The sequence below is a fragment of the Taudactylus pleione genome, unplaced genomic scaffold, assembly GCF_031769625.1.
Source record: "Taudactylus pleione unplaced genomic scaffold, aTauple2 ptg000387l, whole genome shotgun sequence".
In the NCBI taxonomy this organism is placed as follows: domain Eukaryota; kingdom Metazoa; phylum Chordata; class Amphibia; order Anura; family Myobatrachidae; genus Taudactylus; species Taudactylus pleione.
The window spans coordinates 634,783-660,851 of NW_028284788.1; the positions used below are offsets into that span (position 1 = coordinate 634,783).

General features: G+C 42.2%; 1 protein-coding gene across 2 annotated transcripts in view; it reads right to left on the minus strand.

The window, feature by feature from the left end:
* Positions 1 to 26,069, minus strand: part of LOC148507672 (choline/ethanolaminephosphotransferase 1) — a 366,175-nt gene that overhangs the window by 19,349 nt on the left and 320,757 nt on the right. For both annotated transcript variants that reach the window (XM_088445756.1, XM_088445757.1), the window contains one exon: positions 12,153 to 12,278. In XM_088445756.1, coding sequence (XP_088301882.1) covers positions 12,153 to 12,278 — 126 coding nt within the window. The remainder of the gene's footprint in view (positions 1 to 12,152; positions 12,279 to 26,069) is intronic.

Sequence of the window (26,069 nt, forward strand, 5' to 3'; positions counted from 1 at the left end):
TTCTTAAAATCACAAACATTTTACTAGAAAAGGCGGAATCAGTATGAAATCCCGAAGCCATAAGACCGGCAGTGAAGATCCCGACAAGGTAAGTAAATTCACTATTTCCAACCCTCCCCCCCCAACCCTCCTTCATGGGTGCCTAACACTAACCTCCCCCCTGCCTAAACCTAACCTCCCTCCCCGCTTCCTAAGCCTAAGTCTCGGGGGGGGGGGTGCCTAACCCTAACCTCCCGACGGGGGTGCCTAGCCCTAAGTCCCCCCCCGGGAGACCCTAACCTAACCCTCCCCCCCATGGCTGTCCGCGGCCGCCGCCCGGCTTACCTTCGTTTGGTATTCCGGTGTAAGGCTAATAGGCATAGGGATTCCAAGAGTCGGGAAGCCGGCGGTCGGCATTTCGACCGTCGGCTTCCTAACTACATCCCGAAAAGGCAGTCATCTTTAAAACAAGGTGAACAGTGATTTTCATATTTTTAGGAATTTACGCCACGCAAATATCTCAGGACTGGAAGGTGGAGCCTTGTGATAAAAACCATTGTTCTCAGCAGAGTTTGTGCTGCATTTTTCGGCCACACATTGATTCTCTTACTTCTTAATGACTGAAAAAGAGGGCTCAATAAGAACAAAATATTTGTGAAATTATGAATTTTTAGGGTGCCACTAAGCTTGGAAAGAAATCTGGGGTTTCAGTTTTTGTGGAAGGTACATATACACTAGTAATTTGTGGACTGGCATTAGGAAGCCGCTGATACTCTGCAGGCAGAGAAATGCGTAGAGAGAAAGATTGGACTGCTAGCCGACTTAACCGGACCACTGGAGGTGCAAACTGAGGACTGGCTAATATACCTGTGCTCGTAGATCACCGATGGGTGACTACATCGGACTGATCATTCATACCGCTGTATATGCACGTGTACACAGAGAGCCAAAAGAGAAAAGTCCAAGCCGGCTGGGTGGATTCGGGCAGGATCGTGAGTTATACCACTTAAATTAAGCATGCATGCATAACTGGTATATCTTCTCTACCTGTAGCAAACTTATTCAATGAATAGCCACCCTACTCGGGACAATTTATTAACTAATTATACCCTGTTATAGAAGGGAGTTTTATCTGATTGTGTGTACAGCATTGGAGCTGAGAACTCTTCTTAATAAGCTAAACTAGAACTGTGCTACACCAATCCTCTGTTGAGGAAATACATACCCGGATCCTTAGCAACATTGTTCTTTGGAAGCAACAGACATTGATATCAATTTCTACAATATATATGGATCATTTAAAACAAAGTGTGGCTTACAGCTTGTGAAAACAGCCACTATTGAACATTATTAAGAGTTGAATAAATTTTGTCTATATCTCATGATCATTTGTTCCAGAGATAAGTTTAGAAGGGCACATATGTGCTGCCAATATTGTTCACCTTGTGTATCTGTTGCCATTTTGTGCTAATTGAGCTCAATTATTATTATTTTTGTTTTATATATATATATATATATATATTTTTTTTTTAATTTTATTTTTATATCTATGGATTTTTTTTTTTTTTAAACATTAATTTTTATTGAATATTTTGTTAGGTTTTTTTTCTCCAAAAAAAAAAAAAAGAAAGAAGGGGTACAGAAAAAAGAAAAGATAAAGGAATGGGGGGTACAGGCAATAAAATAACACAATAAACAAAAAGAGAAAAAAAATTACAGATAGAACATTACATTATATTATACCAAATATAGAATATTGATCAGAGATAGTAGATAATATATGCTAATAACAGAGACCGTTCCACAACTGTAACAATCAAATCAAAATACAGAACATATCAGAACCTTGGCGTATCAATTTGTGTTTCCTGGGAGGCATGGACCCACCATATTGAACTCATGCCAACTGTACCATTTTATCATTGGTGAATTAGTAGAGGAAGAATATGGACAATTCAACGTTTCCATCAAAAAAACTATGATTTAATTTAGTCTTTATCAAGGAAAGAGGGGGGGGGGGGTTTATCTTGCTTCCAGAATTGAGCGATGGCTGCCATAGTAGCAATAAGTACATGTCCGATAAAATACCTGTGATTAACTGGAATGTCTTTCTGAAATATATGTAAAAGAGCAGTGGCTGGGGACAGAGACAGTCGCAAACCAGTAACCTCCAGAATCAAGACTTCTAGTTCCAGTCAGAGAGGACGTACAGCAGGGAAACACCAGAAAATATGGAGAATCTCACCAATTTGACCACAAGAACGCTAACATAAACTAGATTGGGAAGGCCAAATTTTGTGTACTCTGTCTGGGGTCAGATAAATACGATAGAATAGTTTCATATACATTTCGATATGAGAGATACATCTAGACATTTTGAATATAGAGAAATATAATTGGGACCATACATGTGGGTCTAAACATATATTTAAATGATTTTCCCATTTAATAATAGCCGGTATCTTAGCTTGTTCTTCCATTGTTAGAATTAAAGAATACCAGAAATATACCCCCTTTGCGAGAAATTGAGAATGTACGTGAACAAACATGAGAAGGGATCGCACCAGTCAACCTTACTAAATGAGGGAAAGATTGAACCCAATGTCTGATTTGTAGAAATTTGTAAAAAAACTCTAGAAGGTATAGAGAACCTAGCTTGTAATTGGGCGAAAGAGAGGAGTGTGTTATTTATAAAAAAAATCATGAAGGGTATGAATACCTTTGTGGTGCCAAGAAGATAAATTTAAATTTGGAATTAATTGTGAGAGGCCCTGAATAGAGAGATGTAAAGATGGCAGGTTAAACTGTAGGAGGGTAGATAGACTATCACACGCTTTTAAAGAAGCTAATGTAGCTCTAGACATATTTTTTAAGGACTTTCTAGAGCTGGGTGGGACCAAAAGTAAATCACAGAGGGGGAATTTGCCCAACATATCACTTTCCAACTTAACCCAAGGTTTAGGATTAAGAACATTTGACCAGTCACTAAGTTGATCAATCAGACATGCAGTTTGGTAAAATGCTAAATTGGCATAAGTCAAACCCCCTGATGATCTAGACATCATCAGATATGTCTTAGCAATCCTGGCTCTCTTATTATTCCAGATATATATATTCAGCACTGCATTAAATCTATTTAGCCATGAGGAAGTGTCCTGGGAATTGATCTGAATAAATACATAAGTTTGGGGAGAAGAGTCATCTTGACGGCCGCCATTCTGCCCATCCAGGAAACCTCGTGATTCATCCAATCTTTTGGATAAATAACAAATTGGTTCAATAAGGGGCCATAATTAAATTCAAGGAGAGTGTCTTCTTTAGCTGACAAAGAAATACCGAGATAGCGGAGAGACTGTGTTTGCCAATTGTAATTATAACGAGATTTAAGAGAATACAGAAGCTGGGGAGGGACATTTATTGCTAATACTTCCGTTTTAGATGTATTTAATTTATAATATGAGGCCGCAGAATAACTATTGAGCAGCTGTTGTAAATTTGAAATAGAGGTTTCCGGAAATAGAAGGACATCGTTCGCAAAGACAGATTCTATGGTGTGACCCATTTATAAGAGGTCCATGGAGAAGGGGGGTAGTGCGGATATATTCTGCTAAAGGTTCTATTGCTAAAACAAAGATCAAGGGAGATAAAGGATAGCCCTGTCTGGTACCATTGCTTATAGGGAATAAAGAGGATAAGAAACCATTGCAACAAACACGTGCTCCGGGGGAACTATAAAGTGCAAGAATGGCATCTAAGAACCATCCTGTAAAGCCAAATTTGGAGAGTACAGCCTTCATGAATCACCAGTGCAGCCTATCAAAGGCTTTCTCGGCATCTAATGAAAGTGCCAGAAGCGGGTCCCCGACCTTTGAAAAATGTTCAATGACATTCAAGGCTCTTCGTGTGTTATCTGGGGCGTGTCGGCCCATCACAAAACCAAACTGATCTGGGTTAATCAAATCAGGGAGTAACGGATTTAGTCTGTTGGCTACCATTTTCGCATATAATTTAATATCAGTGTTTAATAAAGCTATGGGCCTATAATTTTGGGCATAGGTGGGGTCTTTGCCCGGTTTAAGGATAGTGATAATTCGAGCCTCAAGCATCTCAGGAGGAAATTAGCCTGAATTGGTCCCCGCCTCAAACACCCCCATCAGCGCCGGAATAAGGCCCGATTGAAACTCCATATAGAAATTGTTAGAGAAGCCATCAGGTCCAGGTGCTTTATCACGTTTCAAGGATTTGATGGCATTTCTCAACTCTCCCTCTGTCCAGGGGGTATTTAAAGAAACTAGTGACTGTTCAGTAAGGGAGGGCAGGGCAAGATCTGATAGAAAAGCAGAGATAGTCTCTGACGTTGGTTGAGCTGTGTGTACATCATCTTTCAAATTATAGAGACGCGAGTAATACTCTGCAAAGGCATGAGAAATGTCTAGTGGGTTGGTCAATTTGGCTCCAGAACAATTATAGAGGGCCCGAACGGAAGCACGAGCCTCTTTTCCCCTCAGCTTCCTGGCTAAAAGTAGGGATGCCCTATTACCATCCACATAAAATCTTTGATTCATCCTATCAATTGTAAAGTTAATCTTTTTCAAAGTGTATATCTCTAATTCTTCTCTAACTTTAAGGATTTCCTGGAAAAGAACAGAGTTAGAAGGATCAGATTTATGTTGGTCTTCCAGGTCCTGAAGTTTAGTTTCTACTTCCTTTTGTTTTTGAGCTTCTTGACGTTTACTTCTCGATGCTACTTGGATTACCGATCCTCTAAGAACTGCCTTAAGGGCGCACCAAAATTAAAGGGAGTAGTATCCGTGGGTTTGTTATATTGAAAGTATTCTGATAGGGCAGACTGAATGGCCTGCCTCGCCTCAGTAGAGGATAAAAGAAAATTATTGAACCTCCATGGTCTACTAGAGGGGAGAGATACACTACAATCCCACGTAATGGTCAAAGGAGCATGATCAGACCATGTGAGAGGGAGAATATTTGCACCTCTAATCTGTTGGATGGACCATTTATCCATAAGAGCAAGGTCGATCCTGGAATATGATCCATGAACCCGAGAGAGAAAGGTGTAGTCACGTGTCATAGGGTGCATTGGCCGCCAATCATCGTACAGACCATACTCCAGAATCGACCGGCCAAAAGCCCCCGATATACCAGCAGTGTCAGTAGCAGTGCCACCCCCTATATTATTTGATTTATCCAAATATGGGTCTAGAACTAATTAAAATCGCAGAGTAAGATAATTTGACCTGAGCACACCCTCTGGGTAACCCTGAAAAATTTCCTGATAAATGGCAATTGACCAGTATTTGGGGCATATACAGATGCTATAGTAACAGCTTTGCCCTCCAGCTCTCCCATCAAGACAAGATCTACCCAAGGGATCTGCTACTTTGGACATTAAAACAAAGTTACAGTTGCGGTGAAAAAAAATTGCCACTCCCCTTCTTTGTGGGGCCTGATGCAAAATAACCATACGGATAATGAGGGTCAGAAAAAGCGGGAGAGGCATCCTTATCAAAATGAGTTTCCTGAATCCCTATTACATCCATTTTATGAGTTCTAAAATAGCGGAGGGCAATCCTACGTTTCTGAGGGGAATTTAGACCCTTAGCATTGATAGACATAAAATTCACCATTTTAACAAATCTAAAAACATGCGTAAACAGAGAAAAAATATCCTATCTGACCTAGGTTGATCAACATTGGCAAAAAGATACAAAAAAAGGTAAACAATAAATAGCCTGTAAATTGGATCAAAAAAAGAGAAGAGAAATAAGAAAAAAAGTAAAATAAAAGAGAATTTAAATAGAAATTACTCCACGATGGGAGTCATAGGGGCCACTAAACAGAGTGGTGAAAATGGTACAACCACGGAGGTAGTGGCACATTTCCCACCACCTGGGAACAAAATAACAAATAACACACAAAAATAATATAGCAAAACACACACCAAATATATCTGAAAAGAAAAATACTACTTAAAAGATATAAGGAAAGACAAAAAATTAAGCCTATTTTAGCAATAATAGATATAGAAAATATAATTAAAGCATATACACCTTACATCAATCAAAATTGAAAAACATTTTTTTAGAAAATAGTTATCAATCTATATCTGTGCAACATATAGAAAAGACAATTGGAGTTTCAAAAAACTGCATAAACCAGAAAACAGCAATAAAATGTCCAGCGACCACGAAATAGGAAACATCATAAACATGGACGCAAGAACTAAATTAGGATAAAGAAATGCAGATCGTAAAACAGTCAACCGTTTTTGCCTGCTAAGAGCCAATCAGAACTGATTGTAGGAATATGATCAGTAGATTTCGTAGTGTATGGGATCCGCCAAAGATCCAGAGCCTTCATTCCATCTTCCGTGGAGCATAGCACTTTTGTAGATCCATCGTAAGTAACGATAAGTTTTGTTGGAAACCCCCATCTATATTGGATTGAGCTTGACGTAAAGATGATGTGATGCTAGAGAAGGATCTTCTTTTATTTAGTGTAGCCGGGGAGAGATCTCCAAAAATTTGTGTTGCCCAATACATCGGAGGAAGATCCAGCCTCTCTAGATATTCGAAGTAGACGCTCCTTCACGTGGAAATAGTGCATCCTCATAATAGTGTCTCGCGGAAAGGCTTCAGGGGCATTGCAAGATTTAGGGAGACGATGGATGCGGTCTAATAGAAGCTGGGATTAGTTTGTGGAATAGGGTCACAGCAAACTCAGGGAGCTCCGAAAACTGTTTCGACTCCGGGATTCCACGGGTTTTAAGATTATTTCTGCGAGCCCTGTCTTCAAGGTCAGCCATTTTGTCCCGAAGTGCAGAGAGTTCTGCTTGGGTAGTTTCGTGAGTGGATATTAGGTCATTGTGAGAGGCAACTACCTCTCCCATCTTATTTTCAAGAAGGTCCGTACAGCCACCTAGTTCAGCAACATCATGCTTCAATTCTCCAACAGTAGAAGATAATTCGGCTGTGATGTCTTTCTTAAGATAACCTAGGAGCTGTAGCATGCGCCGCACAGTGATAGGTTCGTCCATAGAAGCATCATCTGGGGGAGCATGTGTGAATGAAGCTGAAGGGGGAGAAGCAGATTTATCTTGTGACATTCGCAGTCGTGGAGATTGTACGGAGTCTTTTGGCAGTGGGGGTGTCGTAGATGCAGTCTTGAAGAAACTCACCGGAGGGATACCTTTAGCTGGTTTAGGAGTCTTCTTAGGCCCCATGATTACTGGATATATGACCAATCGAAAAAATAACTTATAGGTAAACTCTGGGAATATGGGGATATGCTATGCGGTGTGTAGTTGCGGTGGTGGTGGGAAAATAATCACATTAGTAAATTATCACTTCCATGTGGGGATATTGGAGTATAGGAAATTCCTTTTGAAGCAATATATCACACTAGCCACACGATGGCAGTAGAATGTAACTGTTGGAGACCATTAGAAATTACATACTCTCATAGCCATATATAGAAAGAAAATGGAGAATAGGGAAAAAGAAAAAAAAAAAGAAAAAAAAAACAAAACAAAACAACAAAAAAAAGAGTACTGTTGGTTATTCACAGCAAGGTGGGAACAGGATGGAGATTCAAATGTCAGACAGATAGGATGCAGAGTTGAGAGAGCACTAAACAGATGAATGGTCCAATTTAGCTGTAGCCAGTGAAGAGAATAAGTTGCAAATGCCTCAGGAACTTATGAGAGCACCGCTCTGCACTCAGACACCCAGCCCAGCAAAGGAGGGAGAGCATAGACCCCAGACCAGCTGACAGGTCACTCACCACAGATATAGCAGAGAGGGATGTGTGGAGCAGCGCTCACAAAGCCAGAATCCATCCTCCAATATGGCGGCCACCAACGGAGCAGCAACAGGTAGGCTCCCAACAGAGAGGTAAGCAGGCAGCTCCGGAGCAGTGTGGGGGAGCCCCGATATCACAGCCGAGTAGGCCACCCGGCAAGCAGGGAGGGAAGATGAGCCCGCTTGGGATCCGCTGTGAGATCGCGGAAACACCGCGTATGGGGCCACCGGGGAGTCCCGCAAATTGAGGCCACAGCTTCTGTGAGGGTGGGAGCGTTGGGGTGCGGTCCAGGAGCACCACTCCACGTCCAAGGGTGCAGGCGGATGCCAGGGCAGAGGGCTACCGTATATTAACCCCAAAAGGGAGCCGATTTGTACTAAATTTGTGTTTTAAAAGCAGGAGCTCCTCTCTCCTGCTTCCTCCACATTCAGCATATAGGCCACGCCCCCATATCTATGCATTTTTAATGTGGTTTAATTTGATTTACCTTTATTAAATTTCATGCCGGTTAGCGCCTGTCAGTTTGTGTTTTTGGGTCTTGCTACTAATGAAGGGTCCAGTTACTCCAGTCTGACGGCTGCTGTCAGCTCTTTATTAATATCTAGATACCACATTGTATTAACATTGTAATTTTTTGGTACTATTCGAACCTAGAGGATCCCAGCGCCTGTTTGTTTGTGTTTTTGATTCCCCAGAAGATTGCTGAGGCATTAGGGGACAAAACCACAGGGCAACTGATGGAACGTCATTTTAAGGAACTTGGACGCTCCTTGGCTGCACTTAAATACAAAGTAATTGATCATATACCACCTTGACACGTGATGATGACAGAGCTGGTCTATTGCTGAGAAGAGAATCTGCCTGTACCTTCAATGTAAATACCTGATCCAGCCCATGGGTCTCAATGAAAGAATAGCCTGGAACTCATTTGAGTGACATTTTTTCTTTTCTTTTCCAACTTTTTCTCCATTTTTATTTTGTTTTCACTTTTTTGTATATTCCGTTGTTATTGTTTTTAGTTTTTATATTCATTATCCTATTAGTTTTACTAAAATACAATTTTTGATATAACATTATGCCTACCACCTCTGGTAATATATCTTTATTCCTAAAATAATGATGTACATGTTAAGCTGCATACACATGGGATGATTTTCCTGAACAATAACGATATCGTTCAAAGGTAAATTGTTCATCTATATGCAGTGAACCAACGACGCAAATTCCTGCATGAAGGATAATGATGTCTATGGTCGACCGTACATGCAGGCCAACTTGGACGTTTTTGTCAAGATTTGCCTGTAAAGACATGACTTCACTGAAGTATCTATCATAGATATCTATCAGAATGAACACCCAAAATAGTTTGCCCTGCACTACAGAACGTTGGAGGGAAATCTATCAGCGATATCTTTGGTTGTGCAGGTTGTACCATGTGTATGCAGCTTTACACTCGTTTGGATCCAAACAGAAGATGCTTCTGCACAATCTACATAGTACATGCATTTATTGACTTGTATATTTTTTGAACACCGTATCTTCTCTATTCTATATGTTTGTTATGTGTATATATGTATTTTTATCTGTATGTGTTTCTAACTTCACTATACTATTAATCTCTGAAAGCGGAGACTGTGGTGCTAGCTTGTCAGGTTATGTTAGCGCTCATGCAGCCTCGGCACTGACATTATCACTAGGGGATTTTTGGGTCTGCAGCATTCCTCCTTTCTGGATTCCAGGTATACTCCATGGAGGTATTAAAGTAAGCGGACTTGGCTGTGTATGGTTGTTATCAGGGATGTGCGCCGGACCATTTTTGCTGGATTTCGATTGGCTCTGATTCGTCCGGCTTTGGATTTGCCAAACCTGCCATGACTGGCTTTGAATTTTATTTTTTACAAAATTGACAAAAAAAGCTAAAATCACATAATTTGGGCTTTTTTGTTCTTCGAGTATTATTAACCTAAATAACATTAATTTCCAGTCATTTACAGTCAATTTAGACCACCTCACAGCTTACAATATTGATTTCACCATTATTGGCCAAAGGCTGCAGTGAGATGGCTGGTTACTAAGTGACAGAGCAGTGGCACAGACACCGCAGTTTAAAGTACATCTATGAAACATTGCCACACAGCAGTGGCAGAAATGGAAGGTAGTGCAAGATGGAATTGTCCTTGGATGCTCCCACCCACCAAGTGGAGTACGGCCAGCAGAGTCACAGTACTTGTATACACAGTGGGCTACAGTCCAAGGAGTCACAGTGCTTGTATACACATTGCGGTACGGCCAGCAGAGTCACAGTACTTATTTACACAGTGGGCTACAGTCCAAGGAATTACAGTGCTTCTATACACAGTGAATTAGTCTGCAGAGTCACATTACTAGTTTGCACAGTGTGCTAAGGCCCAAGGAGTCACGGTGCTTGTATACACAGAGGAATAAGGCCCAAGGAGTCATGGTGCTTGTATACACAGAGGAAAAAGGTCTAAGTAGTCACTGTGTTTGTATACACAGTGGGTTAAGGACCAAGGAGTTACAGTGCTTTTATACGCAGAGGGCTACTGCTCTAGGAGTCACGGTGCTTGTATACACAGTGGGCTAAGGCCCAAAGAGTTACGGTGCTTTTATACACTGAGGGCTACTGCCCAATTCTTCACGGTGCTTACACACACACACACACACACTGAGGGCTTCTGCCCAATTATTCACGGTGCTTATACACACAGAGTGCCACTGCCCTAGGAGTCACGGCGCTTGTATACACAATGGGCTAAGGCCCAAGGAGTTACGGTGCTTGTACGCACTGAGGGCTATGGTCCGCGGAGTCACGGTGCTTATATATACAGAGGGATAAGGCCCAAGGAGTCATGGGTGCTTGTATGCACAAAGGGATAAGGCCTAAGGAGCCACGGTGCTTGTATACACAATGGGCTAAAGCCCAAGGCATTACGGTGCTTTTATATGCAGAGGGCTACTGCCCTAGTAGTCACGGTGCTTGTATACACAGTGGGCTAAGGCCCAAGGAGTTGCGGTGCATGTACACACTGAGGGATTCTGCCCAATTATTCATGGTGCTTATACAAACAGAGGGCTACTGCCCTAGGAGTCACGGTGCTTGTATACACAATGGGCTAAGGCCCAAGGAGTTACAGTGCTTGTACACACTGAGGGCTACGGCCCACGTAGTCACAGTGCTTGTATGCACAGGGCTAAGGCCCACTGAGTCACGGTGCTTGTATACACACTTACACAGTGGGGTACACCACCAAAAAAAAGGTTCTCTTTTTACTTTCTTTTTTTTACTTTTTTAAACTTTTTTTTTTTTTTACACACGGCCACTTGTAGTCAGTGTGCAGTCACTTTTGCCAGTGCAGCTACTTGTGAGTCTCTTGACACAGCACTTAATTAGCAGAGTATTGCACAGCATCAGCGTGCTGTGTGTCCCCTGTACAGCCACACAGCCAGCGAGCCCAGTTGAAGAGCAGTGCGCAGCCCGGAGCGTGCAGGAGAAATGGCGGTAATGGCGAACTCTCACCTCTCACGAGAGTTCGGCACTCTCGCGAGTTCCAACGTCAAGACGGTGACGTTCGGCTCACAGTGGGGATCCGAGTCGGCGGGAACACAAGAGCCTCGGCTTGGGTAGGACTCGGATCCCCATGTTCGGAGCGGTTCAGATTCCACAGAATCCGAACCGCTCATCCTTAGTTGTTACCTACAACCTGACGAAACGGCTCCTTGCATCCCTGAAATGTTGGTCTACAATGGAATATTATAATCTATGTGTTTGCAAAATCCTGTGAGTGCCGCTTATGTTTTTCTCAAACTCTGGGCAGAACTGTGATATAGTGCATCAAACAGTACATATCCACAAAGTAGAATATCCTAGAACATGTAAAATTTCCCTTAGCGGGGTTTGACACTCAAAGATGTAATGCCAGCAGAAATTGGGACCAGCTAGAATACATTGCCTTGAGGGAGTACATTGCATAGAGAACTGTCAGGGATGGAAAGAGATAAAGATCTAAAGGAAATTGCATAGTTGAGGAAAGTGAGTCTAGACAGTAATCATTGATAGCAGATGTTTTGTTAAATACAGGGAATTCTGGAAGAAAGAGGGTATCAGTAAACAGATGTAAGCTATTGCCCATTACTGTGTAAGTGCAATAGTGGATGTCCAGGATTACACACGTCAACGGTCAATCTACTGTATCGACAGTATATATGTGGATGGCAGTTGCAATGTTGTTTAAAGCATTTTAACCATGTTGGCAGAAAAATGTTAAAACATGATCGGAAAGCATATGCAAGTACAAATAATAGATTTAAAATTAACAATAAAAAATTCTACTTACCAGAGCAAGCCACAAAACAATGTATTCGTCAATGAAGCTGTTAAAATACTGATTGAGAAACAACAGGGCAGGTCCAATAAATGCTGTATCATGCAAATGCATCTCACTTTTTGTCATATGAGCAACCTAACAATAAAAATATAATAAAAAAATTATGAAAACTTCTATTTCCACCACTTGGTGTTCTATGCATGAAAATAATTGTGTGTGTCTTCTAAATTTTATACTATATTTTAATCAGTTTCTTTCAAAGTAATGTACATTAAAGCCTGTGTATTGCTTAAAGCAAAGGCATCACAAAACATAATTAAAAGTTGATATTTTGCATGCCTACACGACAAGAAAGCTAAATGGGAGGGGTTATGACATGCATATTAAAAAAAAATATTTGGCATAATAAATATTATGCTAAGGCAAGGGGTTCTCAAACTCAGTTCACGTTTTCCATGAAAACTGTGGACCTTTTAAATAGTGATATTTGGTAATACACCTGCATACCTCCCTATATGACCCTCTCCAGGAGGGACACAATGCTCTGGTCTTGCACTTCCCTGGTAAGAGGTGGGGCTGCAGCGCATTTCGAAATTCAAATAGGGGAGCCACACCAACTGTCATTTCAAACGCTGTCAAACATCCCTGGATTGGACTCACTGGCAGTTGGTGTGACTGCCCTATTGAATTTTGGACTGCGCTGCATCCCCACCTCTGGAGCTGCCTCCAATCATAAATTACCAGGGAAGTCCAGGACCAGAGCATTGTGTCCCTCCTGGAGAGGGTAATGTTGGGAGGTTTTGCATCTGTGCCCAGTTACATACTGTTTTAAGTAGTCTGGTGCTTCTCAACCCCACCCCTAATGGTGCGTACACAATGGGCAATATTACTGAGCGATACCATGATTACGACATCGTAATCGAGCAATCTCTCAGTAATCATGCACAGATCTTGCACTTTGATGTAGGAAACGACCAGCGATGCAGGCCAATCTGTCATTATGCAGGCCAATCTGCCGATAACGACAGATTGGCCATTATCAGGAATGATGGAGTGTGCCTACACTGAACAACTGATCGTTCAATGTAGGCACTACAGGGGATCAGGAACGATGGTACGAATACGATGTCATAATCGTACTGTCTTTCCTGATCACCCAGTGTGTACCCAGATGTGTTACCAACTGTCAGAATTTAAAGATCCACAGGTGGCCTTGAACACATGAACCCCTGTGCTAAGGTACTAAAGCTTACAAGTAAAATTCCTTACACTTAAATTATGACTTCTATCTAAAAATGGCAATTGGATAACTGACATGCCTTAGCAACATCTGTAACCATGGAAACCAGATGGACTGCAATGACTTTACATGCCTACAAATGCTGCTGATGACTGGCAGTTGGTTACAATGAGCCTGATGTAGAGTTGAAAGAGATTCAAGCTTACATTGCTCATAAGAAAGGTGCAATACAATATGTAGTTGTATGAATCTGAAGATGTGATCGCATGTGCAGCATATGCGCCTAGTTTGCTATTAGACATCACCTAGTGAAAAGCTGTATATCAGTTTTACTACTTATAATTCTTTATACTTAACCTATTCCATGAAAGTTTCTATACTGGTGGATAAAAAATGCTTCTATCATATTGGATGTTGCTTAATTTTGGTTAATGTAAACATGCCTTTGTCATTAGTCCTAGCGTCGGGATGCTGGGTGCCGGTCTACCGACGTCAGTCAAATGACAGGCATCTAGATTTAGACGCCTGTGATTCGTCCCTAGTAGGGATAACAATGTCTGGAAGCCGGTGGTCGGCATTCCGTCCGTCGGCTTCCTGAATGTATACCATTATATAGGTCCCTATTAGGAACAGCCGGCATATTCGTTTTAAAAAACAGTCTGTCCAAAAAAAACTCAGGGCCTGATTCAGCTTTGAGAATAGAGTGAGAAGTAGCAAGCAACTGTGAATCTGGACAAACCATATTGCAATGCAAGAGGTGTAATTACATTTTTTTTGTACATGTAGGGTATATACTGGCTGCTTTTGATTGTAGCCCACAAATACTGCACAGCTTTATTTTTACACTGTAATTTAGATGTCAGTGTGGACACACTCCTTCTAAATCTAAATCTCTCTGCAGTTTAAATCTGCCCCACCTGCAGTGCAACGTGGTTTTGCCAAGACGCTCATTTACTTGCTATTTCTCACTTTATTTCCAAAGCTGAATCAGGCCCTCAGTTCTAACCGAACCTTTAGTAAGGTAATGCTAATCTTTCATCCTTGGGTTTATCAGACCTCAGAGTCTGTAGCAAACGTCAGTCTAGGGAACCTGTAGTGCTCTAAAGAGCTGCTGCTGAACAAGCGCCCAGTGTTAGAAGCTGTTGGCCGAATACTTCATACTTGTTGTGGCTCTGGAGGCTATAATCAAGTCAGTTTGTGACCGCCTTTTCCCAGCAGCTGCATAAATCCAAGTACCGTGTAGCAAATGGAGCTCCACTTCCGTACAGACAGGTGGTTCTCACAGACTCAAGTGAGGACAATGTAAAAGATCAGGTAAGTACCCGGTAGAGTATAGTAAACCTCTGACGTGTTTCGTTTCAGTTCACGTAGGCTTTATCAAAGAGCAATGTTTTGTTGACTGGGCCCCTGACTAAGGGAGATTCTAATACCCAAATCTTGCCAGTCCTAGCAAACGCTAAATTGATGCTAAAAATGCCAATCCTTGTTGGGCTACCATACCATATTCCAACACATTTTATGAGTTTCATTCAAATATGGAAAAAAAAAAAAGAAATGCAATTACAAGTTTAGGTTTGAATATGAAAAACAATGTGTAGAAAAAGGGACAAGAACCACAAAGTTTTCCCTGGTGGTAGTGAGGAAAAAAACAAACACATTTGCCTTTAGTTCACTTGCATGCTACTGTACTTCAATGGCCAATTCAATTTCCCATTTTGGGTAAATTGTCTTTGCCATGTGTTGAGAATAGGCAAACATACTATTTTATGAAAATTCAGTCTTCTGGAGAATAAAAACAAGGTTTAATTTGTGTGAGCACTGCATAAATAATGGGCATATGGGTTAATGTGTTTGTAGGGGAAGGAAGGAATTAAGGCAGAGTATATTGGAACAGAAGATTTTTTTTAATGTGGACTTTTATTTCAAATAAAAGTTTTTTGCCTATAACAGACCATGACTGAGATTGCTTGTGTAAATTGTCTAAATAAAAGGTGTATTTGTAAAATCTCCCTTTATGTTCTCTCTCCAATGCACAAATACAACGGAAATGGCCAAGATGCTGAAACCTCCACTACCAGGGCAGTGGGGAAGAGCCCCATCGCTTTTAAGTACAGTGTTGATTACTAGTAGAAGGTAGGAGTGGGAGGGGTAAACAACACCATAACAGCTGGAGCTGTAAGGATCCTTTGCAGCTCCAGACTGCTCATCACAAATGATCTCCATTCACACAATACAGTGTATATGGGAGTACATCATCCCCTATGACTAGTGCTACATTGTACTGTTCGTATTAAAAAAAGAAACTTTCTTTATCTGTATCAATCAATTGTAAAAAAAAAATAAAAATAGAATGATAACTAGATCCATGGAGAATAGAATTGTTAGGACACTATATACCATGAATTGTGCAATACTGTGGGGTCACCATTGGGGGCTGCTGTCTAGGCATCACTCTGTCTGTACTTATGAGGATTTGACTGTGAATGTGAGGAGTTAATTCTGCCTCATTAGCTGCACCTGTTGTATAGGTATTTGATAACTCTCTCTTATGGTGCATACACAAGGTCAGATATGAACAATAACGATTGTAAAAATTGTTCAATTATTCATATCTTTGACATGTAGAGCATGCATCAATGAATGATGCGCGTGCCTGCATGTCAGATAACAAGATCTGACAGCAACTATGTTTGCAATAATATTTGGATGATTTCATTAATTTTAAATTGTGTCAGAAATCGTTCATCTACAGTAGAAAGTCTGACCACGTGTATGCACCATTAGGCCAGTTACACACCTACCGGTTTTGGCCGGCCAGGCAAGAACCTGGCGGTAGCTGGATGGGTCTTTTCAGGCACTCAGTGACTTTCACAAGCAGCGGCTTTGAGCCGCTTTTAATGTTTTTTTTAAATCTTTTGGGCATGTGCAGCAGCAGCAGCTTCAGCCCGGCCGTCACAAGCAGTGTGTGTGAAAGGAAACATTGTTTCCTATACACCACTGGCGTGCAGGGATGGCACAGCAGCCATCCTGCTCAGTGGATACTCCCAGCTGTTACACAGCAACCGTGCCATGCCCGGGTGGTGTGAAAGGATCCACTGCTTCCCTGTTAATCTTTTTTTCACACCTGGCAAAAAAAAAACGCCTGGTCAAAACCGGCAGGTGCGAAATAGCCCTTAGTAAGTGACTTGCTGGTCAGTGTCGTTCATGTGAAGATCCTGCCAGTTTGTTATTTTGATGTTTCCTAGTTCTGCTGCTCCAAAGTGCTTCCCTTGTCAGATCTTTGTGTCAGACTCCAGGATTGGTTCCTTGTCTCCTGTCAGCAGATGCTGATTGCAGTCCTCTCATATTTGCCTTTCCTAGTCCATCCTGTTGTTTCACCCTCCAGGTTTGTCTGCTACTATTACAAGAGACTCTGGGGCTGATTCAGACCCGCTCGCGAGCACTATGCGCTCGCAAGCAGGTCGATGTTTGCCCCCTGTGCATGCGCTGCCTCCGGCGTGCGCAGGCCCCAGTCAGCGATGGGCGCTCCGTCGCTACGGGTCTCGCACCAAAACATGGCGGCTGTCGATTGTGATTGACAACTCGCCCCGTTTTGGAGGCAGGCGGGGGGGGGTGGCTACACAAACTGGGGGGGTTCCCGAAGGAACGCCTGCCTATTGTGGAAGGCACCAATGACATCACCAGTGATGTCAGTGGTGAGCTTCCTGCTCTATTTAGAGCAGGAAGCACACTGGGGCTTGCGGGAACGAGACCCTACCACAAGGGTCTCGTCGCAAGCCCGATTGGTCGCAATCATCACCTGGCCGCTCGCAAAAGCTGTGGGTGGTCACCCACAGCTTTTCGAGCGACCAGGAGGCTGGCTCCATAATAAAAAAAAATGCCCTGATGCAGAGCGAGCGCTCTGAAAGAGCGTCCGGCTCTGAATTAGGGCCTCTGTACAAACCTGAATTTACATTCTCAAGTGCATTCTGCTATTATTGCAATACTCTAATCCAGAGATTCCCAAACACTGTCCTCAAGGCACCACAACAGTACAAGTTTTAGAGATGATTGAGCACAGGTGGTTAAATCAAATTGATTGAGGTACTAATTAATTCACCTCTGGTCAAGCATGGATATCCTTAAAACCTGGACTGTTAGGGTACCTTGAGAACCAAGTTTGTGAACCTCTGCTCTAATCAAACCATTATCAAGTGCATTCTGCTTAGGAAGGCAAATCAGAATTGGTGGGATACCAGGATTTTGGCCTCAATTTGGTAGGATTTGAATCCCAGGATTGTAGCTTCCAATCCCAGGATTTCAGTATCAGTGAGCGCATGCACAATTTTGTTTTTTTTTGCAAATATTAACATATACAGTATTAAATATTAGTGAATACAACAAAAATAACATTTAACCTATAATAATATTCACAATAAATGATACATACTAAATCGTGAAAATGAATTGCTGCCTTCTTTTACTAGCCACCTGTTCAATGTTAAAAGAATCTACAAAACAAAAAGCAACAAGGGGTGCCACCAAGTGGATTATATGTGACAAGTAGTTATAACATGAAGTGCTTTTCATTGGTCATGATTTTTTCTTAATCCTTGGAATTCAAAGTGATGACAGATGTGCATCAGTGTAACCAGATAGGATATTTATTTCGATCTAATGTTTTTCAAATAAAGGATAATTAAAAAACTCTAATACATTCTAGTAAATCACTTACTTTATATAATCAGACCTGCATACCTCTATAGATTATATGCAGTGCATATCAAGCAAATAATTTCTTAGGTACTCCACAGTTTCAAGCTCTTCTTCATGTACCTCCAAATGAAATAAAGTGTAACACTGTATAACAATTGTAATTAACAAGACAATTCAAATTAAATGTCCATACATAAATAATAGAAATATAGGCTTATCTGAGATCTTTAAATGGTGATAATCAAAGGAGATACTGTCTTGGGCCAAAAGAAAAGTCCACAGATGATGTACTATTTGTGTAGTTACTGCTGTTGAGTTTCATTTGCTGATATATCAAGAATGCCCATTGTATTAATTAACTACGGATTTTATTTTGGATGTGTAACTACTATATAAGTGCCGTGATTACCTGAAATGAATTGAGAATTAATGTGCTAACATCTCTTTAGCACCTATATACTGTACATGAGTGTCCATTACATTTCCACAGATTTTGCTTTGGATGTACATTCATTATTTGTTGAGATTACCTGACGCGGCTTCTGAACAAACCTACTATACCGGCATATCTCTCTAATAAAGCACCTGAAGATATATTGCCAAGTTTTACACTGTTGCCATATTTTTTAAATACTGTTTCAGTATAAATAAGAGAATCTTGCAAAGTTATTGGTGCCAGAATTCTATTTTGAAAATGTATTATTATACATATATATTATTATTTGACATGTGGTGTATTTTATATATAATTATTTATGATCTGTGTATTTTTTATTTTTTGTATTGTTTGTTGTACATTGTTTTGTTTAATAAATAAATACTGGAATTTGCGGTCTAGTTATATTTATTCACCAGTGCTTTATTACTCCTTTTATTTTTAGCACAGATGTTGTCTGCCTTCAAGTATCAAGGTGGAAGACCCAAGATAATAACTACTGCGGTTCATCCTTAGCCTTGGACTTCCTCAGGAGGTGCGAGTTGTGAAGAAAAAATCCATATGTATAGTCATTCCCATTAGTGTGAAAAGTAAATTTCAACCTTAGCAGCAGAACCAGAAGTGATGTACGCATTTGCCGCGTCACTTCAGCCCACAATTGTACAATGTCCTGGCTGAACTGGAAATGACGTCCACGATTCCTGCATCACTTCCAGCCACAGTCATGTATTGCTCTGGTGGGAATGGTGGAAGGTGGCATCTGTGATTCTGGCAACAACTTATGATACCAGCGCCCATAGTAGATAGCTGAAGGTAGTGCTAACTAGATGTGGCAATCCGTTGTTATTCATCACTTCAGCCTGGTGATATATTTTTGATACAAATAAAAATCTGAGTGGGCAAAACAAAATAACAAAAAAAATAGTACAATAAATATATATATACAACTATGATTAATACATACAAATGTAAGTTTATATTAAAGTGTTTCAATTTGTGTAAAATATGTCACAATCACATCTTCTGAGGAAGTCCAAGGCATGTTTCATGTTGGGGTTATTCTCTGGGACACTCCACTTGGATACTTGAAGGCAGACATCATCTGTGGACTTTTCTTTGGGCCCAAGACAGACTCATCTTTGATGATCACCATTTTAAGATCTCAGATAAGTCTTAATTTCAATTATTCATGTATGGCATTTTATTTGAATTGTCATGTTAATTAAAATGTTTCTACAATATTACTCTATTGCCACTTTATTTCATTTGGAGGTACATGAAGGAGAGCTTGAAGTGTAATGGTTTGATCCCAGAGGTGTGCTGTGGAGAGTACCTAAGAAATAATTTATCTGATATGCACTATATAAGTGCTACACCATGTCCTGGGTGCCTTCCCAGAAGGATGGATACACATGCATATAAAAGTGCGGGTGGCACTCTCAGTATAGATTAAACCATATAGCGAGGGACTTTGTCCTCATTTCAATGTTTCAAATTTATAAAGAAATTTTCATCAGGAACATTCATGATGAAAATTTTGTAATAAATATGAAACATTTAACTGAGGACCGAGTCCCTCGCTATATGGTTTAATCTACACTGACAGTGCTGCCTGCACTTTATATGCATGTATATATATATATATATATATATATAAATAGTGGTGTCCGGCGCTATGATGATAAATAGAGATGACTAAATACTCCTTTCCTCAAAACTCAGTCTTGGAAATGAGAAATAAGGGTCACACTCCTCTTCTCTCTGAGTGGGAGCTAGAAGTAATCTCCAAAATAGGACCGTGGCTCAAAAGTGTCCAGTAAATCAAATATTCAATAATAGTGAGACATCAGCGCCATCTAGTGTGATTTCTTCAACAAATGACTTTCAATATTATCCAGTCGAAACAAGCTCTTTCTTCAGCTCTCAAAACAATATAACGTGATGATGCAATAAAAAACAAAAACAATGTATAATAATAATAATGTGTTACACATATGTTATTGTGTCACACCAGGAGTGCATATATCACTTGGGAATCAACTGTACCCTAATTCCAACACGTGCAAAATAAGGAAGCAGCATCCAGAGAAAGTGCAAAAATCTGCAAGAAAAGTGCTTCACCTCAAATATAAAGTGCACAGTGCTCAGTGCAATTTTTATAATATCAGTACCAGTATAGCAACCACAAAATGAGAAAATAAAGTGCATATAGGCATACCGAAGGACTTTCACGATTTTTTCCTGTTAATCGCCATGTCACTCATATGGATTTTGTAGGTACAAATAGAGAAGGTACCAATGAGTAGTAAATTCAAAAACACATTTAATTAAAAAAAAGTAGTAACATACATCTAAGAACAGGATAATCAGCTTATCTGGTTCGGGCCGAAAGCTGGAGGATATGGACCACCACACACCAGAAAAAAACAGGATTTTGATACTTACCGATAAATCCCTTTCTCCGATTCCATAGGGGACACTGGAGAGCATAGACAGTGGGAGGTATAGACGGTGTTAAGTGGGAGCTGGCACTTTAAAGTTTTAATAAGTGTGACTAGCTCTTCCCCCTCTATACCCCCCTCCAAGCCCCAGTCTTAGCAAACTGTGCCCGAGGAGAGCTGAGAAAAAACAAACAAAAGAGGAGGCGGCGAAGCAAGTACACAGAACATATGAAAAGACAGTAACACAATCAGAGACATCAAACCAATCTCAAAAAGTCATAACATAAAATGACCCCAACCCTGGCAGGAAGGAACAGCGCAGGGTGGGCGTCCAGTGTCCCCTACGGAATCGGAGAAAAGGATTTATCGGTAAGTACCAACATCCTGTTTTCTCCTTCATCCACTAGGGGACACTGGAGAGCATAGAACAGTGGGGACGTCCCAGAGCTCCCATTACGGGCGGGAAAGCACTGAGAACCCTGCAAAACAGACCCGCCATACTGCGCTGCAGAGGCCGCACATGTCAAATCTATAAAAACGAACAAAAGTATGCCGGCCAAACTAAATGGCCACTCGGCAAAGAGAATCCATGGAAACCCTGCAAGCAGACACCCATGACGAACCCAGGGAGTGAGTGGAATGCGCTGTAATAGAAGGCGGAGGCTCCCTAGATGAGGCCAGATAGACCTGTCTGATTGTCAGACGAATACAGCAGGCCAGCGACAGTTTGGAAGCTGGCCAAACAGGACAAGCAGCATCATACAAAAAAATTAGAGTGTCCGTTGTATGTCTGGCTGCAGTTCTTTCCACATAAAAAATGAAGAATCTTAACATCCAAGCATTTAGACGAAGGTTAATCTTGTGGAAAAGCCGGTACCACAAAAGGCTGGTTGATGTGGAAAACCGAAACCACCTTTGGAAGAAAGTCCATTCTAGCCTGGAGTTCCGCTCTATCCTCGTGAAATACCAAGTAACGAGGGTGACAGGATAGAGATTCTAATTCCGACCACCTCCTGGCAGAGGCCAATGCAAGAAGAAGTGTTACCTTCCACGTAAGGTATCTTATCTTCACCGACTCCAAAGGATCAAACAGAGGAGACTGTAAGAAGAAAAGTATGAGATCCAAATCCCATGGATCCGTAGGAGGAACAAAAGGTGGCTGTAACCAAATCACACCTTGTAGAAAAATCTGTACCTGTGGTATCACGGCCAGCTGCTTCTGGAAGAAAACAGTTAGTGCTGAAATTTGAACTGTCAGAGAACCCAACCGCAGACCGGCTGAGAAAACTGCTTGCAGAAAAAGCAGAAATCTGGCTAGGTTGAATTCCATAGGAGGAGACCTTCTACATTCACACCCTGAAACATAAGTCTTGCAAATTTGGTGGTAATGTTTAGAAGTAACTTTCTTCCAAGCTCTAAGCATAGTAGGGTTTACCCTGGATGGGACAGCCACGCCGTCAAATGAAGCCGCCTTAAGTCTGGATAGGCTAAAGGACACTATAGTAAGAGATCTTCTCTTAGAGGCAAAGGTCACAGATCGTCAATCTGCAGAAGTAGAAGGTTGGAATACCAGGCTCTGCGAGGCCAATACGGAACTACCAATAGACCCTGGCCTTCTCCCTTTTGTGCGTTGTAGAATCCAAGGTAGAAGAGGAAACGGAGGGAACAGATAGACAAATTAGAACTGCCATCGCATTAACAGTGCGTTCACTGCCACTGGGTCTCTCGTCCAAGAGCAGTAGAGAGGCAGTTGATGATTTTGTCTGGATGTCATGAGGTCGACCTGTGGAAGACCCCACCGTTGGACCAGCTGTTGAAAAATTTGAGTATGTAGTGCCCATTCCCCTGGATGCACACCCTGCCAGCTGAGGTAGTCTGCCTCCCGCTACTCTACGCCTGGAATGAAGATTGCTGAGAGTGCCTTGGCAACATTTTCCACCCAGGTTACAATTTGGCTTACCTTTCCATAGCCACACGACTTCTGGTGCCGCCTTGTCTGTTTATGTACACCACTGTCTTGGTGTTGTCGGACTGGACCCTGACTGTTTGGTTCCGCAATAGGTGACCTGCTCTGAACAGCGTAGAACACTGCCCGCAATTCCAATATGATTCTCGGTAGAGTCGCATTCTGTGATGTCCAGTGGCCTCGGAAGTGATGTTCCTGAATCAAAGTCCCCCATCCTCACAAACTCGCGTCTGTGGTGAGAAGAGTCCAATTCCACACTCCGAATCTCTTTCCCTCCAGTAGCTGTACCGAGTTCAACCACCAGAGGAGGGAAATCAGAGTTCTGGGACTTAACCTTACCTGTAGGTGAAGGAAAAGATGGGATCCCGTCCACTGAGCGAGGAGGTCTTGCTGAAATGTCCTGTAGTGAAAGCGTCCATAAAGGAACGTCACAATCTCCTGAATGGAATTTTCTATGATCATTCCCAAAAACTAGCCTCTGCATCGGCTGTAGGATCCACTGATGACGAATGAGAAAGCTTTGTGATATTCTGTAGTAAATAGTCCCTGGAAATGGCCTTCAGCAGAAGATCGTCTAGGTAAGGAATAACAGTGATCCCTTGTTTCCGAAGGATACAGAACATCACAGTTCCCGTAGGGAGGCCCTGACCTTTGTGAATACCCAGAAGGGCTGATAAGCCGAAGGGTAAGGCCTAAAACTGATATTCGCAGTTCGATGCTCACATTTCCAAATGCCTGGAGAGACAGCCAGATAGGAAAGTGAAGGAAAGGCATCCTTGATAGCGAGAGATACTCTGAATATGCCTTCCTCTAGGCCCGCAATCACCGACTGAAGGGACTCCATCCTGAACTTGAAAATCCTTAGGTAAGGATTGAGATCCTTCAAGTTCAGAATAGGTCCGACCAAACAGTACGGCTTCGGAACCATGAAGAGACTGGCGATGTCCGGGAACATGGACCACCACTATGACTTCTAGGAGCTTGTCTATAGCTTGCTGCAAAACGACACTCCTGTCGTTGTAATCTGGTAAAAAAAAAAATTGAGGTGGAGGTTGAAACTGAAAGTCGAGGTTGTATCAGTAATGAGATCCTGTACCCAACCGTTCGTACAAGATTTCATCCCGAAGACGCGCTCCCACTCTGGGGTCCTCCAGGTGAGAGAGAAGCCAGTCATGCACTAGGCTTGGTAGTGGATTTAACCTCAGGTTGATGAAATGTAGGTGCGGCTCTGCCCCGACCTCTGGAACCACGGGAAGTCGATGGTCCTCCTCTGAAGCGACCACGTGAATGTCCCGGAGGAAGAAAGGACCGAAACAAGGGTCCCGAGTAAGATCTTCCAGGTGTGGGGGGAGCCACAAAAGGAAGACAAGTAGATTTAACTCCGGTAGCTTGAGAAATCCATTTATGTTCTACAAACAATACACTTCCCGTGAATGGAAGTGCTTCTACTTAGATGCATCCACCTGGCATTGTCTATGCCACAGCACCCTACGTGCTGAAATCGCCAGAGCTGAAGTCCTGGATGCGATATTGCCAACGTCCTTGGACGCCTCACCCCGGTAAGTTGCGGCTTCACCTATATGCTCTGCTAATGGAAAAAGCTCCTCCCCCGGCAGCTGTTCCTTCAGCCCAAAGCTCAATAGCTTTGTTAGTCCAGCAGCTTACAATTGCAGAATGCAGTGTCACTTCAGCAGCTGTGTAAATTGACTTGAGAGTATCCAATCCACTGTACGGAGAGTTTCACAAGATTTCCTGCTAACTGCCAGAAAAGGATAATAACCACCGGGACATCTGAATTTCTAGCTGTTCCAATACCAAAAAAGAAACAGCCTGTCTTTGTTTCCCTAGAAAGAAAGACTGCCGTGCTGGAGTCGAGTCTGCCTCCTGAACCTGCAATACCTGGCGAATTGCAGAAATTAAAGCCTCTATCCCCTTGGATACCAGCTCAGACTACTCCTGGAGTTCTTTAGACGAATCTGAAGCATATTCGCCTGGCAAATCCTTCTTCTCCGAATCGTCCGATTGGAACAGTCTCTTTTTTTTTTATTTCAATTTTTTTAGACCGGAGGAGAGGATTCCGTAGTGGTATGGGAAATAGCCATGGCTCTTGAAACCTTCCTTGGATTTCGCCAAAGATCTCTTCTAGAGTGACCTGTAAGGCGCTCTCGCTTTCCAAGAAGCCGCTCTGCAGAGAGAGAGAGAGAGAGAGCGAGAGAGGATATAACTGATGTAACCTGCACCTCCAAGGTGGTGGTTCTGACATCCATACAGATTGTAGCTCAGTATTGTAATTATCACACAATCTGGAGTTAGATGACTGCCTTTTTATAAACTTAACTGCACACTTTTTGTTTTAGGGGAAAGCGCGAACGCAGTCCACCACTACCACCAATTATGCAGATAATTGACTTAGTCAGTCATGCTACACACCTACCCCACACACACACAATATATAAGTGTAGTGAAAAAGGTCAAAAGAGGAAACTGAAATAGAGAGAGCCAGGAGAGAGTCACACTTGTCCTGATAGCGCTCCTAGCAGTGCCAGACAACGCTAGGCATATGAGGAAATAATCACTGATAAATAGTAGTTACTGATCCCTATACATACTCTCCTGATCTGCCTAAGCCCCACTGTGTTACTTACAGTCTAGGCAGGCAATCAGCTTCCTGCAGCAGCGATGAAACAGACTCACACTGTGCAGCAGATGCTGTTCCTCCTTATAATTGCAGCCAGCACACTTCTGAGAAGCGCTGGGGCCACTGGGAGGAAGGTGAAGGACTTCGGAGCTAAGCTCTGCCCCCGCTTATGCGCTCATGTATAATTCATAAGAGCGCGCTGTGAGAGGGAAGAGCCCGCACAGCTGTGAAATAGCGGGACTTTGGAGCTAAGCTCCGCCCCCCACTCATGCACAATGCATAAGTGCGCGCTGTGAGAGGGAAAGCCCGCACAGCCGTTACTGCTGCCGAGTGACTCTGTTACTCGGAGTCATGTAATGCTGCTATTAAATCACCGCCTGCTGTTATAACCTGGCTACCTCACTAGTTAAGGTAGCCAGGGCATACTCACTGACTGCCCGACTGCAGGCGGCAGTGTGACCAGCGGGGTACTCAGTGTGCGCTGCGTCTCCCAGAGAAAGTAGTCTCTTC